The sequence below is a fragment of the Hemicordylus capensis genome, chromosome 4 (assembly GCF_027244095.1).
Source record: "Hemicordylus capensis ecotype Gifberg chromosome 4, rHemCap1.1.pri, whole genome shotgun sequence".
Lineage (NCBI taxonomy): Eukaryota > Metazoa > Chordata > Lepidosauria > Squamata > Cordylidae > Hemicordylus > Hemicordylus capensis.
The window spans coordinates 77,732,393-77,752,465 of record NC_069660.1 but is presented as its reverse complement, the minus strand read 5'-3'; the positions used below and the strand labels follow the sequence as shown (position 1 = coordinate 77,752,465).

The window sequence follows — 20,073 nt, the reverse complement described above, 5'->3', positions numbered from 1 at the left end:
AGTATCCATAACACTTGCAAGCAGTGACCTAAGCTTGGACGCCCATTACATATGCTGGAAAATGCTGATCTATAGATCAGACAACTCTTAAAATAACATTAACACAATACAAATCAATCAGTTTTGTGTTCTTCTGAGTTTTAGAAGTATCCATGAAAGTTAAATTTAAGACCTCCTTAACTTGAAAGGATGGACTAAATACATCCTCTGGGTACATTTTCTAGATAGCAATACCTGTCTTTCCTGGTAGCCCTTCATCTGGGGGGCTCTCTTTTAAGAGTAGCTCAAGTGGTCTTGGAACCTCGTGCTGGTCTTCAGGCAGTGCTTCTGGAGGGCTTGCTTCCTTCTCCATCTCCTCAATTTCCTGTATTCGTTTCTCCAGTAGCTCTGCTTGTCGTTTCTGTTTCTTTTTCAATTTCTTTTTCTTATTTTTGGACATTTTGTCAGCCTGCAGGGTAATTGGAAATATGCCAACCCTCGGGCATCTATTGCAATCTACTGCATTAACAAATCACCTAGTAGAGTTTTTTGTTTTTGTTTTTTAAAGAACCGTTTAACTATGACCACTGCAACCCTTGGGCTTGTGTGCTCCCCACTCTCCTTTGTGCACAAAGGGAGGAAGTTTTCTGTTTCCATTGGTGGTTTAGAAAAAGCTGAGACTTGTTATGGTGTCTGAAACCAGCAATTCCCAATTTGTTCTAACCAGAGTTTGTGAACAAATCCTGGTTTGTTCCAAGCCACTAACAGAACAAGAAAACTTCCTTGCCTTCTGTACAAGGCTCAGGCTTGTGCTCACCATGCTAAAACTTGGTTTTGCATGATGTCTGAACCACCAGACTGCACTGGATATGTGCCCACACCACCATAGCTGGGTAATCACAGAGCCTAAACCATTTAGTTTTTCCTGTAACTGTGCACAAACACTCCCTGCAAGACCTGCCTCAACACATTATGTAGGTTATCCTTCCCACATCACCCACCGAGAGGAGAGTGTTTGTCTGAAGAGAGGTGCTCTACCCAGGGAGGGATTTTCCCTGTGATTGTAAAGGATGATACCCCAGCATTTACAGTCATATGGATAATCTCTTCCTGAGCACAGGTTTGTCTCTAGACAAGCACTGTCCTTGTGATGAGCCTGGAGTAGGCGGGAGCCTTACAGAACACAACAGCATGGGGACATTTTCAACCAGGTACATTATAAATGGTTACAGGGGCAGGGGCAATTCTGAGATTGCAATGGTTAGAAAATAGGCTATTTTCACTATCACTAAGGTAAAGGGTATCCATTAACAGAATGGAAGGAAATGAGATGGATATGGCAACATGCTAAAATCTGAGCCCTTGGACAGCAGAGGATAGACATCTAAACATGCTCAGACACTATTATATATTTTATTTATGTATTTATTGCATGTTTACCCTGCCTAATACTCTCTCTCTCTCTCTCGGCAGTTTACAAAATAAACTAGGGGTTCCAGTAGGAGTTCTTAAATGCTATTAGAACTGTCTGTAATGCAAAGATTATGTACATCTAAATGCAGATTTCAGCTTTTTAAATGGCACAAATTACCATACTTACAGGTTTGGGCTGTGGTGCAGTACTCACTGTGAAATCAAAGAGAAACAATTAGTATAACTGTATGCTGGGTTGCAAATAATATTCTACTGAGAGTCTTCCACAGTCAGCAGAACACTACTTCTATAAAATGATCACATTACAAAAGAAAGGTTTCTTCATTAAGCTGTTACCAGATTCTAACACCCTGAGAGCCATCAGGAAGTGGGAAACCACCAAAATCATTTTTGAAACATTAAAATACTGAGTTGAACAGTAAATGTTGCTTTTCTTACTTAAGCAGACAGTGTCAGATTTTAGGCTGCTTAACTCCTCCGTTTTCAAAGCAAGAAGTGTGCAGGAAAGGTGACAGCACTGAAATTATATAAACAAATACCAACAATCCAGGAAAGCCAGACTTGATTATTCAGGATGGTTATCCTCAAGCAACAATTCCTGTTTACATGAGCAAGGAATTTGGGGAAGTTTTAAGTCACACCCCTTGCTCATTGTCACAATTCATTTGTACTAAATTCAGCTAATCTCTGCATACTCTGTTATTTTTCATGTTCTTTTAAAGTAATCTAGAGATGAAGCACAGGGAAGCCAAAAGAGCTTTAAATCTGTTTCAAGTCCACTCAGATTAACACCTAGACTAAGTAAGCCACAGATGCTCAGCTAGTGACCCATAAAATAATTTTCTGCAGCTTTTGGTAATCCTATCACATTTAATCAAGAAAAAACCATTGTTTTCAAGTGCTAGGAACTTGACCTCCCATAAGCAGCTGGGTTGGATTAACACACACTTTTAGGTCTTGGACCCTTGTTTTGAAATTGGGGTGGTTTCCAAAATACAGAAGCCAGTCATCTCTAATGTAAAAGAGAGACATAAAGTAATTAAAGGGTAATTACTGCAGGACAACTGGCTCTGTAAGCAGGTCCTTGGATGGAAACTTCCATGTCAAGAATAACACCTTGACTGGTGACTGAAGAATTGGATTTTATATTCAGCAGGTGTTGACTAGGATGCTTCTCAAGGGCGGAGGCAGATTTTAACATCCTGGGAGACCAAACCGGGACCAACCTACCCACTCCAACAGCAGACAAATATCTTCCAAACTAGAAACTAAGCCTTAAATGCATGCCAGCACACACAACAAAAGACATGTTAGCATGGCTCATGGACTCCTGCTGAAACTCTGAGGAGTCACTTTAGTCATCCATGTTTCTAGCCCTAAAGGTTACAAGGAACGGAGTGAAAAAGCATGACAGCGGAACCACTGACCTGATGAAGGGGTCATGTCCTATTTCTTCAGAAATGAAATGCTACACAAAATATGAACTCAGGAAGAGACAAGTAATATAGAAACACACTCTTTGACAGGCTAAGAGCTACCTGTGAACAGGGAGCATTAACTGCTTTTGACTGTAACTGAAGGACACTATACTAACACTATGAATAAGAGCAGGTGAGCTGCACAGAAAGTATTGACATGTAGTCTCTGCTGCTAGATGTCATCTCATCTTTGGGAACAAATCTACATTTTTTCCATTCTTTTTTTAATGGAACAAATATCTTGCCAGACCAAAGGTACTATAAAGTGATTGTAGGCACAAAAACAGTACTTTGCATAAGGCACTGAAATTGCTTGGCTATCATGTGCTGGGCTCTCTTCAGATTTAATGTGCTAACAGGGTCCCTCAGCCATAATGAACTTATCACATGTACTGGTGATGTATATTGAGAAGCCACAGAAATCCATGCTAAGGTTGCACGTGCTCTCTCCCCTTGACTGGCAACTATTTCTGAACACTGTCACGGTGAACAGCCTCCTCTATTGTCCATTGCCAAGGAGCACCCCACAACCATTACCTGGGTTTGGGGTAGGGATGTGCACAGAACTGGCTGGCCCTGTTTTGTTTGAGGCCGAATCAGCCATGAACCCAACCAGGCCAGGCCAGCCAAGCACCCCCTCGAAACCCCACCTACCGTTCAGTTTGGGGGGGGGGGTGTTCGTGGACCATTTTAGTTTTTCAAAAAAATTATTTCTTTCTAAAATTAAAATGGTCCGCAAACCATCAGGGGTGTTCGGTCCGGGGTCAGTTTGACCCCGAACTGTTGAACTGAACCAGTTCGACGTCGAACCTGTTTGATGCAGCCCTTTATCAGGTGTGCCTTAAAAGCTGGAACACTAACAGTGGTAAAGTCAACCACAGAACATATACCCACGGAACACATGTTAGAAATTATATATAAACTTTCTGGAGTGTACAAGGTATAATATGTACATCCAAGATGCACTTCATTACAAAGATTTCTAAAAAGATCTTTGAAGCAAAATGTTTAGTGTTGCTAGCAAGGTGTTTTTCTTCACTTGAACTACATAAGATCACTAGCAATCTTTTTTTAAAAAAGCATGAGGGTGATGATTTATACCCCACTGACCAGCTCCATGGGGAAATGTATATAGCTAGTATTACAACACAGGCATAACTTTATAAACTAATTGAAACAGTATTTCATTGTTAATAATGCTCAGAGTGATCCAGACACTTTATGTGTGTTATATCTTAACTAATCACTTTGGACAGAGCAGACTTCAAGCACCTGCAGAACCAGAAGGAGGGGGGGCTCCAGATCTTTGCCATTCTGTTGCTTCTGCTGCCAGTCTGCGAATGTACTGGTCATTAACACACAGCAAAATGTTTTCTGGTTTAATATCAGTATGGATAATCCGACACTTCGTGTGCACATAATCCAGTCCTTGCAAAACCTACCGACAGAAAACTGGTATTTAGGAGACAGAAAAAGTAAATGCTGCAATTTGAAAGTGTCCTGCAAAGGACCAGTATTAGTTATGTGCATTAATGTGACCAAAGTAGGAACATAAGAAGCTGCCATATACCAAGTCATCCCATCTAGCTCAATGTTGTCTATATAGACTGGCAGCAGCTTCTCCAAGTTTGCAGGCAGGAGTCTCTCTCAGCCCTATTTTGGAGAAGCCAGGGAGGAAACATGGAACAATGCAGATGCTTTCCCCAAAGTGGCCTCATCCCCTAAGGGGAATATCTTACATTGCTCACACATGTAGTCTCCCATTCAAATGCAAAATAGGGCAGAGACTGCTTAGCAAAGGGGACAATTCATGCTTGCTACCACAGTAAACCCCCCTCCTATATTCTACCAAAGACAACCACAGTGCTCTGTGATTGCCAGGAGTTGACACCGACTTGATGGCACACTTTACCTTTACCACAAGACCAGCTCTCCTCCCCTTACAAAGTCTGCTTGGGAACACAGTAAGCTGCTTTATACCAAGTCAGACCATTGGTCCATCTAGTTCAGTCAGTATTGTCTACACAGAGTGACAGCGGCTTCTCCAGGGTTACAGGCAGGAGTTTCTCTCAGTCCTATCTTGGAGATGCCAGAGAAGGAACTTGGAACCTGCCGATGCTCTTCCCAGAGCAGCACCATCCCCTTACAGTGCTCACTCATATAGTCTCCATTCAAATGTAAAGCAGGGCAGACCCTGCTTGGCAAAGGCGGTAATTCATGCTTGCTACAAGACCAACTCTTCATGCATAGATATAGGTATTCAACCAACACATAGCAATCAGCCCAAGATTAATTTATTATGAAATTACCAGTAAGAACACTGTGCTAACTACAGACACTATAGCAGAAAGTGCTGTCTTTACTTGATTTTCAGCTTACTGCTGCTTAAGCAGTATTTCCCATTCTATTTAGCACTATGTCTCTATTCTGTAGGAATGCTCCCAAACAATCCAGATTTATGTATGACTTTGGATTAATAACCGATAACTTAGAATAAAAGGCAATAAAAAGGTTCTTGAATTGTGTAATAACACACAATTTCTTATTTTCAAATACTGAGTGAAGAAGGCTTAATTGTTCTTCAGGATGCCAGAAAAGTAGGTTGGCAAGATTTCTTCCAATGCAATTTCACAGTACAAATTCTATCTGTTTAGTTAGGCAAATCCAGCAATTAACAAGAGATCAGATTGGGTGCCCAGCTGCACAACACCAGATATTCACTCAATAGCACATGCTCCACAAAAGCACAAAGCCAAACACTAGTTTATTTTTAAGTAGCTTCTTACACTTAACAGTAAGCATCTTTGAGCAAAATTAGCCTGAAATGTAGTCAGATTATAAGAGGTGGAACATACCTGTTGGATTATTCTTTTTACACAGAGTAGTGGAAGCCCCTGATAATTTGATTTGATGATCCATTTCAGAAGATGATGCCCTAAAACTTCAAATACCATACAAATATCTGTAGATTAGTCAAGGCTGAACTTCCTGGGATATTAATAATCTCAGATACTGCTGAAAATATAGCCGCAATCAAAACATCATATGATTAGTTCTTATTTCCCCAGGCATTTGCATGTAGCTTTCTGGAGCATCTGTAATATCACCCATGCTGTTATAGAATATTACCACATCAAGTACTATGGGAGGAACTAGTTCAGTTATTAATGGCTCTAAGAACCCACAGTGTGATACAGAAATATCACACGGCAACATCAATTAAGCTAAAAGACAGATCATAACCCTGGGACTAAAACAAAACATTCAGTTCCCCCCCAATCCTCCTTCTCTGCTACCATCACACACAAGCTTCTTGCCACTTGCACAAAATAAGGAAAGGTTGTTTTCCCTTTAAGTTGTTTTGTGCAGACAAGACTAAACAAAATGGAAACATACTTGTGCTAAATGTGGGTGCATTGCAGAACCAGACTGCAAATCCTTCATCTACAGTAGTTTTAATGTTTTAGACCAGCATGTTATTAAATTTAGCTGGAACAAAGATCACAGTGCCATTCAAAGTGGTTTTTAAACTCCACAAGCCTTTCTCATTTTTACAACATAACTGTCCTACAATTATACCAGGGGATAGAAGAGGCTTAATTCCTTAAACAGAACAAGATATATCCAGATCTTATGTCTTACAAACAGCCAAAACCCCAAGGAGAGTGGCATGTTTTCATTACATATTTGTTGCAGATAGAGAACAAACAACACAGATAATTTTCATGTCTCACTGCTATTAAATACACAATAGCTGTGTATGATTATAAAGTAAAGCCTGTTCTGTTAAAAGGATACGGGAACCATTCACTCCTGAGATTTTGAAGTCATCCAACAGCTGAACAACCCTCTCTCTACTTGGGTCGTCAGGGTCAGTATTGCGGACCTGTATGTGAGGAAATCAAATAATACAATAAATCCTTTAAGACAGATTATCCCTGTCAAAGTGTGATACCCTCTCCAATCCTATATACTCCTTTGGAACAAACTGAAAAATAAAGAATGTTAACGTTTAAACAGGTAGCTCACCTTTGATCTTTTGGTGATCCGGCATCATTCACAACATGGGCTCTGCGCAATAGTACCTGAGGAAGGATTTCAAACTCCTCAGAGTGCTCTGAGGCTCTGCCCTTCACGCTCACATGCTCAGAATCTTCAGCGGCTGAGCGCTTCTTATCTGAGTTCCTGAATGACCGCTATGCAGAACGAACTTCATAAAACAAGACAGGTAAGTAGATATGTACATCCGAAAGGTGGGCAGGCTGGGCGGGTGTTATGAATGATACTGGATCACCAAAAGATCAGAGGTTACAGGTGAGCAACCTGTTTATCTTAGTGGTGATCCATTATGCTTCACAATGTGGATGATTAGTGAGCTCTATGAGAAGGAGGTGGGGCCGAAGAATGTGAAGTTACAGTACTTGTTTAAGCACTGCCTGCCCAAAGTTAGCCTTGCTGCAGAACGGATGTCCAAGGAGTAATGCTTTACAAAGGATAAGTTTGAAGACCTGGTAGCGGCTTTTCAAATTTCAGCAAAGTAAATAACAGACAAATGAGAACCAGCGGTGCCTATAGTACTTGTTGAATGGGCCTTAACAGTGGTGGGAGGTTTAAACCTGTTTGTCGTAATAGGTGAGGATAAGCTATACCAGCCATTCTGAAAGTCTCTGTTGATATAGAGGCTGGCCTCTATTAGCACCATAAAAGTTATAAATAGTCTAGTCTAGTGGACTCTTTGAAGTCCCTGGTCTTGTCCATAGGAGAGGAGTGCCTTCTGAATCTCTAAGGAGTCAAGGGGGTGAAACTGGGTGCATTAAAAATGGTAGGGAGGGCGATAACTTAGTTAACGTGGAAGTCAGATACAACTTTGGGTAGAAAGGCTGGATCAGTTCTCATAATGACCTTATTTGGGGAAAAATGGTAAAGGGAGCATCAGCCCTTAAGTTGGTGAGTTTGCTAACCCTTCTAGCAGTAGTTATAGCAATTAAGAAGGCTGTTTTAAAGGAGATCAACTTAATAGAGGCTGAGGATAACAGTTCAAAAAGGAGGTTCTGTGAGGTAGAGAGGACTAGAGATAGGGCTCAACTAGCTTCTTTACCGGGGGTGGGGTAGAGCTTTTCAAAGACCTTTCAAACACCTTTTGCAGTTGGGGGTGGCAAAAAAAGGTTTTAGAGTTCCAGCCTGAATGGACCCCAGACAGGGTTGACATGTGGACCTTGATGGATGAGTTGGAAAGGAGCATGTTTTTCAATGAGGTTAAATGTAGGAGAACTTGGTATACAGAGGCCTTAATTGGATCGAAACCCTTAGTGTAGACCACAAATCTCTTCCATTTATAGGTGTAATCGGCCACCACGCTGTGAGTATACTGCACCTCGTTTTGTGCTGTAAATCCTTAATGACAGCTCTGGAAAGGAGAGGGAAGGTGGGAAGAGATAGTATAGGTGAGAATTGCAGGGGATTTGGAAGGTGCCCCCCCCCAAGGATCCAGCCCCCATTCCCACTCTGGAGCAGAAGAGGGGGCACTTCTTGTTGAGGTGTGTTGTGGAAAAGTCCACTTGGGGAGTCCCCCCTCACAGGAAGAGATCAGATATCACATCTGGGTTGATTTCCCATTTGTGTTGGCCGGAGAGGCTTTTATTTCTGTTCAGGTTGTTCACCAACGTGTTGTCTGTGCCCTTTATGTGAAGTGATATAGGGTATATTTGATGGTTTATGGACCAGCCCCAAAGCTGAATCGATAGGCTGCAAAGAGATTTGGAGACTGTGCCGCCCTGGTGGTTGATGTACATGATGATGGTGGTGTTGTCCAGGAAAACCTGGACTATATTGCCTCTCAGGAAGGGAAGGAAGAACTTCTGAGCCAAGAGAACTGTCAAGAGTTCTAGAAAGTTTATGAGGAGGGATTATTGTTGTTCCAGAGGCCCTGTGTATAAAGGCTTGCACAATGAGCACCCCACCCCTTTAGTGAGGCATCCGTAGTATCAGTCAGTGTTGGGGTGGGTGGATGAAAGGGTATGCCCATCTTAAGGTGTAGAGGCAGCATCCACCAGGTGAGGGAGTCTAAGACTGTTTGTGGCAGCTGGAGTTGCATTTGTTGGCTAACCTCATTGGGTTTGAACTTAGAAAGGAACCATAACTGGAGATGCTGCATGCAGAGTCTGGAGTAGTGAACAGTCATTGTGCAGGATGCCATGAGAATCAAGAGGCATTGGATCAAAGGAGAGGTCTTCAACTTTGTCTCTCATGTCTGGATGTAGAGAGGATAAACGGAGCCAGGTGTGTGTCACCTTAATGAAACGGTGCTAGCCAAGGTGCAGGATTCCGTTTCCATAAAATGCTTTGCAGTGCTCAAATTTTGGCGTGTAATGTCCACCAATTTAGCAAGCATCTCCTTAAATCTGGTCTGGATCAGCTCAGAAACATCCTTGAGGTGGGAATGCTGCAAAGCATTCCCAAACCGAGTAGTGGGACTTGGCCATGCATGCCATAGAGTTAACAATTGTCATTGATGTGACAAAATCATAGATGGGATCCTTAACATTAAGGACTAGTTCTAGTCTCATTCAGCTCTAGGCCAAGAACGTTAGCGATTTCCCACCTGCTCAACTTAGAGACTCTGAGAAACTGAGACACTCTGAGAAACCGCCTGCTCAACTTAGGCCCCCCAGCTGTTTTTGGACTCCAGCTTCCATAACCCCCAGCCACAGTGGCCAATAGCCAGGAATTATTGGGACTTGAGTTCCCCATTCAGTCATGAAACTCACTGTTGGACTGTAGGTGAGACCTGCCCCCCCCCCCGCATGGTGTAGTGGTTAGAGTGCTGGACTAGGACTGGGGAGATCCGAGTTCAAATCCCCATTCAGCCATGATACTAGCTGGGTGACTCTGGGCCAGTTACTTCTCTCTCAGTCTAACCTACTTCACAGGGTTGTTGTGAGGAGAAACTTAAGTCTGTAGTACACCGCTCTGTGCTCCTTGGAGGAAGAGCGGGATATAAAATGTAAAATAAATAAATAAAAAAACCTGTCTCACAGGATTGTTGTGAGGATAATGTTTGGAAAAAGGATATGTGCTATAATAAAATAATGTATATGTGTCTGTAATATATACATATTTCTGTTGACTTTTAGCCACATGCACTCCAATCCTAAGCATGTAGTAGCAGTAGTTACACCTATCACAGCAGAAAAAGCAGCCCAGTTTGATCTACTACTACTACAAATATTTATATACTGCTTTTCAACAAAGGTTTCCAAAGCAGTTTACATAGAAAAATAATAAACAAAAATGGATCCCTGTCCCCAAAGGGCTCACAATCTAAAAAGAAACATAAGAGAAACACCAGCCACAGTCACTAGAGGGGTACCCTGCTGGGGCTAAATAAAGAGAATAATCATAGAAGATCTTTTCTATGAACTACATTTAAGTGTATGTCTATCCACTACAGAAGGAAAAGCCACCAATTTTATTTCAAACAGGGCAGCAGAATTTCATATATGGAGTTACCAAAAATTTTTAGGATTTAAAAACAAGCCAGCATTTAAAGGGCTTTAAAAATGAGTTTCCTATGCTGGGGAAAGTGTATAAAAATAAGACTTTTGATGGGGGAGGTGGAAATGCTTAATGTTCACTTTAGCAATTTGTGAGGCCACTTTCAATAAGTTGAGGTAATTTAGTCCATTCCAAGCTTATTAAAAAGCCAATATATGAACTACTGTTACATGCACAAAGCAAATAAAATAGTATAAGGAGAAACATATTGTGAAATAACCGTTTTCTCATATATTTTGCTATTTAAGCCATTTTTAGAACTTTGTTGCTAAAAAAAAGCAGCATACAGTATAAATATTAACCCAACAGCACATGCTAAACCAAAACGCAGGGATAACAGATCTATTTTGTTAGAGCATTTTTTCCTTCCCTCTTATTCTTTTTAAAACTTTTAATACCTTTACTGACTAATTTCTTCACAAGAAGGTATATTGCTGGGCTGGGGAGGATTTTCCCTACAGGTTTGTAATGGGAGGGGCGGGAAGAGAGAGGGAGAGAGAGAGAGTGTTACAAACCAGAGAGAAAAGCGGGGCAGGGGGAGAAGCAGCACAGGCAAACTGGCTTTTCAAATGTAAGCACATACAAGTTTTCGGTTCATAAAGGGGATGGGGGAGAGAAACAGTGGCTTAAGCAAAGGGAACAAATAAAATTAACAGGTATGTGTTGGGGACGGGGTTTTAGTTTTACTGTCCTTGAGATGAACGTTTGTTCATTCAGTCCCCTCCACTTCCCATTTGGCTCCCTCCTTGCTTCCTGCACTCTGCAACTAAGCTAAAATGCCAAGTGATCAGGAAGCAGCTCAAGAATGCAGCCAAACCAATTCGGTTGCTGGGGAAAGGGGCAGGACTAGAGGCAAGCAAGGAAATTAACCCTTTGCTTACACTGCTGCTGACAATTTCACTACTGTGTGTCGATCCTCATTCAGACTCATTCAGGGACTGCACGGGGGCTAGAATCAGCTGGGCAGGGGATATTTTCTTGAGCAGGCACGCAGCCATGCAGCTTAGAGGGAACATTGGTCCAAGGGCTCCAGGGGCGCTCCAGTGGTCTAGCCATCTCCTATAAGGAGAGTAGACGGAAAATGAAAAGTGAAGTCTTTCCTTCCAAGGGTTAGGTGGAAAGTAAGATGGGGAGTAATGCGAAGTTGCTTTAACCAGGGATGTGGAGGCAGTCTTAGGAATCTCCAAAGCACCTGAGCTAGTCTCATCTTCAAAGTCTAAGCCATGGAGGGAGAACACTTCGAAACTTGATCCAGAATGTGGATCAAAAGCACTAGGCAAAGAGTAGTCAGGAAGAGTCCAGGATGTCAAGATAACCAATAAATCAAACTGTAAACTTTTCTTTCAGGGACCAAGTTGAGGAGCAAATCCCAAGGGAAGTGTTCACAACAGTGGTCGAGAAGGAACTGAGATAATAGCGATCTGCTGCCAAAGATACCAAGTACACTTCATGTGTGAAGGGCAGAGCCTCAGAGCACTTTGAGGAGCTTGAAATCCTTCTGCAGGGACTACTGTGCAGGTGCACAGCCCACGTCGTGAACGATACTAGATCATCACTAAGATGATCGCCTAGAGTTGTATATATCAGGCAGTATAAAAATATGATAGATAGATAGATAGATAGAGAAAGAAAGATCTAACTATTCTTACATAGTCGTACTCACATGCACCTAAGAGCTGCGCTTTATTCCCAGCTGGAAAAAGTCTGATTTTAATTCCTAAATAATAAGGTCTCAGAAGCTATACTAATGCTATAGCTCAGAAGCTGTACTAATGCTTACAACTAGTGATATGAAAAGCAAGAGCCAATCTGGGATTAATTAACCACTCCCAAAGTTTACAGTACTCGCGTTTTTATCATATTTTAATATGCTCTGGAACTCGTGAAATTCACCTTTTGCAGATTAAAGAAAAATATCCATAAAATGCCTAGTTTAGCTAGTCCTGCATGCAGTGCCTCCTTTCACATCTGTGCATGGAATAGATCTGACAGATTCTATGGGCCATTTTCTGAAGTTTTAGAAGAATATTAGATTAGAAAATACTCCAGAATTATCTGCTTGTGGATACTCACAGATCTCAGCAATTTGATTTCATCCAATGCTGTTTCGGTGTAGTGTTCAGCACTCTTTACAACTTTCATTGCCACAAACCTCTTCCCTCTAAATGAACACAAAATTTAATATTAAACTGAGTTGAGGAATAACAATAGCCACTCCTGAACAAATAATTGTAGAACTGGAAAAGGTGCAGAAGAGGACAACCAAGATGATCAGCACCTTTCTTATGAGGCAACATCTGAGGCTTTTTAGTTTGGAAAGGAGGCGATTATGGGGAGACATGATAGAGGTGTATAAAATTATGCATGCAGTAGAGTGAGTGGACAGAGAGAAATTTTTCTCCCTCTCTCACAACACTAGAATCAGGGTTAGGGTCAGCAAGGAAAATGAAGGTCAGCAAGTTTAGAACAGGATTTGTTGTTTGTCACCATCTTTGAACCAGATACTCATTTTGTCTAAAGGAAGTACTTTTTCACACAGCGTATAATTAATTAGGGATTTGCATGAACTAGTTTGTGCACTCCTGGGAGGTGAGGGAGGGGGTCATTTAAGGGGCAGGGAGGGTGCTCTTACCTGCCCCACGACTTCCCTGCCAGTGCTCTTCGCAAAAATGTTGGCAAGGGGCTGCAGTGTACCTCCCTGCAGCCCCGGTTAGCATCGTACCGGCAGTGTCCAATGTGTGTGCACACAGCATGCACACATGCATCAGCCACTTAAAGTACAACACTAACCGGGGCTGCAGGGAGGTACGCTGCCGCCCCTTGCCAATGCTTTTGGGAAGAGCACCAGCAGGGGTAAACAGCAGGGCAGGTAAGGGCACCCCCCTGCCCCTTAAAGGATCCCCCCCGCCTCCGAATGCCGGCATTTCAAATCAGTTTGGCACTCCAGAAAATGTACACCGAACCAGTTCATGCACATTCCAATAATGAATCTATGGAATTCTCTGCTACAGCATGTGGAGATGACCACTAGCTTGAATGGCTTTAAGAGAGTTTGGACAAATTCATGGAGGACTGGTCTATCAATGGCTAATAGTAGCCACCTCCAGCCACAGAGGCAAGATGCAAAATACCAGTTGCAGGGGAGCAACAGCAAGAGAGGGGGCATGCCCTCACCACTTCTCTGTGGGCCTAATCCAGCAGGGCTGTTCTTGTGTTCTAATTAACTTTAAAGTTTACTTTTAAGTGAACTAGAAGAAACAGGATGTGAAGAATAATATGACTCAATCTCAGTGTACAACTGGAATGCAGTGTTATCATTCTTTTTCCAAAATGCACAAGATTAGTACAGCACCACCTCAAGAGGGAATGCCGCACTGTTAACACTGGCCACACCCACTGGTGCTAGTATCAGGGGACGGTGCCAGCCCTACTTCCCACACATGCACATGTCCCAGCTGCATAACCTTCTGGGCATCCGACCATTTAAACTGCAGGTTGGTAAAGACTGGTGAACTGTCATTCTCTGGTTTAACAGCTGGGCTATCCAGGGAGGGAGGGGATGGGGAGAGCAGAACTGGACACTTCCTTTTTTGCTCTCTTCCCCCTTCCCCCTTGCACCTTCCACCTACAGGTTGGGAGTGGGGAAGAGAACAAGAGAAAGTGCCCAGCTCCATTCTCCACTTTTTATCTCACTAGTAAGCTGGGGGCAGCAGCAGGGCTCCCCTGCTGCCACCACTGGCTTAGGAACAAGAGCTCAGGCAGCCACTCTGGGCTTCTTTCCACTAGGCGCACTATGCAAGAAGAAGTTGGAGTATGGGCTCTCCACTAGCAAGGCAGCATAGACAGTTTCCTGCCAAGCATCCATAAATAATTCACATAAAGAATGGTGCCCAGGCTTGGAAGGCAGAGTGGGGATAGTGAGGGGATAAGGTTATGTCAACTGCTGCCAAGGCCAGAAGGCATTCTGCCACCCCCCAAAAGGCTTTCCAAATGTATGCCTGAGATGATTGCCTCAGTTTGCCTCATGGGAGAGACACCCCTGGATTAGTAGTCTGAACTGGGGTACTTGAGGAGGAAAATGTTTTGTGTTATTGGTCTGCACCAGTGTTCTGAGCAATCAGGAGAAATTCAATCCAAGAAAGAAAAAAAGACTTACTGGATGTCCCAAGATAACCACACTGTAGAAAAGTGTCCCCATCCCAGTTTCCGGATTACATGGTATCTTCCATTAAACAGGTCCCCTATTTTTACAAGATGGTAGCCGCCTGGAAAACAAGACCAAAAACACACACCACACTGATGTTGAAGAACTCACACACCCTTGTCAATATTAAGCAGAACACAGTTGAACAATACATAGATTTTGGTAGAATAATCTAATTTCCTCATTTTGGATATCCTGCAAATAAGCCCTAGTAGTTTACCAAACAATAAGAGCAGTCTCAGTATAACTTAGATGGTGTTTTTATTTTATCAGCTTCTACAGGTTCACAGACCTGTAACATGCTACTTTTCTTGTCCTTTCCATGACTAATGTATCTGCAAACAGTAATGTATCTGCAAACAGCCATCAAGTTGATTTCAACCCCTGGAATCCACAGAGCCCTGTGGTTTTCTTTGGTAGAATACAGGAGGGGTTTACCATTACCTCCTCCCACGCAGTATGAGATGATGCCTTTCAGCATCTTCCTATATCGCTGCTGCCTGATATAGCACCGGCGGGGATTTAAACTGGTAACCTTCTGCTTGTTAGTCAAGCATTTCCCCGCTGCACCACTTAGAGAGCTCTCTAATTTGATTTTCCTGCAAAAAAATCCCTATTCCCACAATTAAAGGGAAACAATAACTGAAAAAACTAAGATTTTAAAGAAACTTTAACTGCCAGATTAGTTAAATAGTGTCCTCAGGGAAAAGGAACAACTATATTGTATAGGCTAACTGCTCTTTCTGGCAGTTATAAGGAAGTTTGTAGTTTGTAGCTCTCCTTTGCCCTCCATTGGGGCAGGAATGCTACTGTGAAGTAGGTTTTGTCCATTTAATACGCCACGTGCTACCAGGCAAGCATATATTGATGCACCCTCCTCCACTGCAACTTCAGCTGAAAAAGAATGCTCATTTGTAATGTCTAGTCAAAGCGTTCAGACCAAGTGCTTTTTCTTCCATTAAAAAAAAAAAAAAAAGTATTTCATTTAAAAAAAAACCAAAAAAAAAACACCAGCAGCCACTCCACTAAAGCACAATGATTTCCTCACAAAATATGATTCAGGGGTTGTATGTTTGTGTGTCTGTAAAGTGTTCACAGTTAGAACAGAAAATGATTTTATGGGTAATGTGTTCAGTATTATGATCATATTGGAAACATACTAAACACACAAGCTGCTACTTACTAACCAACTAACTATCTAACCAACTAACCACACACACAGAGTACATAGACATTTTGTGGATTAACAAAACCAAACAGTAAAGTACACGAAGGAAGCTACACACTAATCTTGGTCATTATTCTAAGAGCTTGACTGGTATCTATAGAAAAGAAGCTATCCAAAGAAAGACAAATGTGTGGGACAGGCTGCAGGTGAAATGAACTATAGCAGTAACTGTCCATAAAATACTGCTACAGGTTGAGTATCCCTTATTTGGACTGCTAGGGACCAGAAGTGTTCCGGATTTTGGAATATTTTCATAATGAGAGGGGGGCTTTCCTTTTCCCCTCTAGTGTCAAAGCAGGAACATGACGGGCTTAGCGTCTCCCCAAGGGAATGTGTAGCATCCAGCCAGCGGCGTCTCCTCGTGGAGGAAGCTATGGCGGGTAGGGACACGGGCTGGAAGAGGAGGAGAGCTTGTAATTGTAAAGGTGGTCTGCTTTTGCTCGACCACATGTTCTGCTTGTGGATCGGGCACACACGAGGAGAGGAAGGCAGGTAGCTGTGCCTTCAGCCAGCTCAGTTTGAGAACTGAAGTGTTTTTCTTTTGCTAGTGAGCTATGCATATTAAAATGTGTAAGAAGATCACCCAGCTCACCAAGGCAATAAATAAGTTTTGATCTTTGTTTTGCTATGGCGCATGCTGTGGTGGTTTCCAGATTTCGGAGCATTTCAGATTTTGGATGTCCGGATAAGGGATACTCAACCTGTAATGCTTATTTCTGACAATTAAGAACTATGACATACATATACATGGACTCCTTTAATAGGTTCAATAAGCCACTTTGCTAGGCATTCTGGCCAAATGCTCTTATTACCTTTGTGGTGTGGTTGCTACCACCATAATGGGCTGCAGGACCACCAAACAGTGTGGGAAATTGTACGTGTGGGGTGAGATGATTTTGCAAATCATCATTACAACTGGTTACTCACCTGTAACTTTGGTTCTTCTAGTGGTCATCTGTACTTCTACACAAATGGGCTATGCGTCTGCGCAGAGACCTCGTCAGAACCTAACAAGCTCAATTCTCCTGCTTTGGGTGGGAACCCTGCCCCCAGCCGCTATATGCGGCTGCACCACTCCTCACCCCCTGTCACAGAGTCCAGCTTCAGTGAACCCCACAGGGAGGACGTGAGGACGTGTAGAAATAAATACAGATGAACACTAGAAGAACCAAAGTTACAGGTGAATAACCTGTTGTTCTTTGAAATGGTCTCTGTCTTCTACACAGATGGGTGCATAACAAGCTAGCACCCAAGGAGGAGGGAAGAACAGAAGCAAACATAATCTGCCAGAAATTTTTATTGCAGAAACAAGTACATCAACTGAAAATGGATTGCAGGACACTCCTGTCAAACACAGCATCATTCTGTGCCCTGGTATCAATTGCATAATGACGGATAAATGAGTGGGGCGAAGCCCAAATAGCTGCCTGACATATAGCGTCCAACGGGAACACCTGATCAAAGACCACAGAAGCCGCCACGGACCGAACAGAGTGTGCCTTAACCTTAGCAGGCAACTGCTTATGAGCCAATTGATAACAAAGTTAAATTGTGGAAACTATCCATCTAGACATGGACTGGGCCGAAACTTGTAGACCTTTACACTGCCCATCATATAGAACAAACAAGGAAGGAGATTTCCTCCAGTCAGCAGACCTCTGAACATAAAAGGATAATGCCCTTCAAATGTCCAAACGATGTAAGCTTCTTTCTGCATCCAATGAAGGATTTGGAAAAAACATGAGCAAAGTGAGCGGGGATGAACAGTGAAACATGGACACCAGACTCCTCCCCACCCACTGCCGTTTTCTCCCCCTGCCTGCTGCTGTTTTCTCCCCACCTGCCCACTGCCATTTTCTCCCACCCGTCGCCGTTTTGTCTCCCGCCTGTCCGCCAGCACTGCTGCTTTCCTCTCTCCCTGCTGGCAGCTCGCTCATGGACGTTCACGAGAGCTGCCACACATGGGAATAGTAACGGCTACGCTTTAGAGAAATATATAGCTAGATTAGTTCCTGTTTCCATCTACCAAGCAAATTTACTTAATGGTCTATATCTATGAGCTACCACGTCCAGTTTACAATCTTAATTATTGGTCTACAATACAAATACTAGAAGCTGAAAATGACAAACCCTCACCTTTGCAGTAATCATTGGGATCTTCTTGCTCATCATCATCTGATCCCAGGATTTCCTCCTCTTGTTCAGGCAAATCATTCTCTGAATGGGCAGTAGGGCCTCGATGTTGAGTTTCAGGCCTGAGAGACATTAAATAGTAAACCTTTTACTGCATGCAAGTCCTTTGCTCTGAAATTGAAAGTGGGGGCAATACACGAACAGCAGCAGTGAACAGATTACACAAGCCCACAAAATGCTCCCAATTGCCACAAACCATTACATAAAGTTGCTGTAATTTTCTGTCATTTCGAGAAATGTGTGAAGAGTAGGTAGATAATACACATCAGCCAGGCTATTTGCGAAATTATTCTTTAAAAGGGTAACATAGAAAGCACATACTCAAATTCTTAAAAACTATAGCCATCACTTTATTATTTTTACCATAAGAACTACTGCAACATCTGGTAGTACACTCCATTGTTACTCTTGCACAGAATCATAGTGGTTGCATTTCTTAGCCATCCCTCAAAACTATTTTATATAATCCCAGTTACCACAAAGAGAACTCATAGATCTGCTTGACATATTACATTTTAAATTGTCAGCCTAAGATTTTTAAAGTAGCAATGTGACAAGTGTACTGGAGAATAGACATATCACAGAGGTATATGCACTCGGAGAACCAGAACTTACTGAAGTTGCCCACAGTGATGTGCATGGACCAGTTTGCAGGCCATTCTAAAGGCCTGTGAACCAGTTCGCTGGGAGTGGGGGGCAGTTTGTGGTTCGCAGCCAGGGGGTGGCTTTTTAAGGGCGGGGGAGGGTGCACTTACCTCTCTTGCTTCTTTCCCCCCGCCAGCGTGACTTCCCCCTTTAGAACGTGCAACTGCACGTGTGCGTCGCATGAGTATGTCAGAAGCACGCACGCCATACGCGTGTGCACACGCAGTTGCACATTCTGAAGCCTTTAGCCGAGAAACGGGGGAAGGGAGGTAAGCTGCAGCCCCAAATGCTTTTCAAAAACGGAGCACCGGCAGGAGGGATAAGTGCACCCTTCCCCACCCTTAAAGACCTCCCCCCCCGGCTGCGAACCAGAACGCCGCAGTTCCGTGCACACCACTAGTTGCCCACTGAATGTACACTCAGCAACCAATCTGCTGCCACCTAATGTGTGAAACAGCCACTGTGTGCAAATCCCTATATTAATATTCAAACTGATAAGTAGTCTTGGATATTATGAATTACACAGAGAAATTCCCCATGTAGCAATTCACACAGCATTAAGTGCACTAATTATTCTGTCCATGAATATGCCAGGCTTTTGCCTTGATCAATCATATAGAGAAATGTAGTCACACACCTTAGGATACATTTTACCTTAATGTACCGAACTGGAGACCCCTGGGGCTAAGCTGAACTCTTGAAAGGTGATGCTGGCCTCACCCTGAAAAGTGATGCTGGCCTCCGATTGCCAATCCAAAATGAAGTGGCAGCAATGGGGGAACTGCAAAAATGCCATGGGTGTGTGTACGTGTGTGTGCACGTGTGCCTTGGCCTGTGTGGGAATCTTGCAAATCTTGGCCTGTGTGGGGAGAAGCCTCAGCACAGAATGGTAGCAGGGTGTGCCTGGCAGCACACTCCTGAGAGAGGAGCTCTGTCATAAAGTTGCCACATACCCCTAAGGACTGCAACCAACGGCAGCAGGAACACCAGAGGATGGGGAAAGGATTTAAAACCATGATCCCCACCCCTGCTGCCCACAGCAACTCTCAGCCAACTCAGAACCACCAACCAACCAAAAGCTGCATTCTATCTCGGTCTGTATAAGGAGACACCTCGATTTTGGCACTATTTGACAACAGCACACTCGTGGAGGTAGGCTCTTTCTGGAGGTTACCATAGCATCTTAAGCTATTGCAGCAGCTAATACAATCTTATACAATTATTTTTATACCCATTAATGACAATAGCTGTTTACTGCTTTCCGACTGGTCTCCCTCACTTACGCAAATTACATGGCCAGTCCCCCAGGAACGTATATGCCACGTTAATGTAAGGGAAGCTGTGGTTACTTGTTTTTT

The 20,073-nt window shown here is 43.0% G+C and overlaps 1 protein-coding gene across 3 annotated transcripts in view; it reads right to left on the bottom strand.

Annotated features, from left to right (window-relative positions):
• The window catches only part of SRPK1 (SRSF protein kinase 1), a 73,779-nt gene that overhangs the window by 18,587 nt on the left and 35,119 nt on the right, over positions 1–20,073 (bottom strand). For all 3 annotated transcript variants that reach the window (XM_053248596.1, XM_053248597.1, XM_053248598.1), the window contains 8 exons: positions 18,014–18,132; positions 14,602–14,710; positions 12,519–12,606; positions 6,690–6,777; positions 5,747–5,853; positions 4,164–4,329; positions 1,580–1,605; positions 235–448 (listed from right to left, as the gene is read on the bottom strand). In XM_053248596.1, coding sequence (XP_053104571.1) covers positions 235–448; positions 1,580–1,605; positions 4,164–4,329; positions 5,747–5,853; positions 6,690–6,777; positions 12,519–12,606; positions 14,602–14,710; positions 18,014–18,132 — 917 coding nt within the window. The remainder of the gene's footprint in view (positions 1–234; positions 449–1,579; positions 1,606–4,163; positions 4,330–5,746; positions 5,854–6,689; positions 6,778–12,518; positions 12,607–14,601; positions 14,711–18,013; positions 18,133–20,073) is intronic.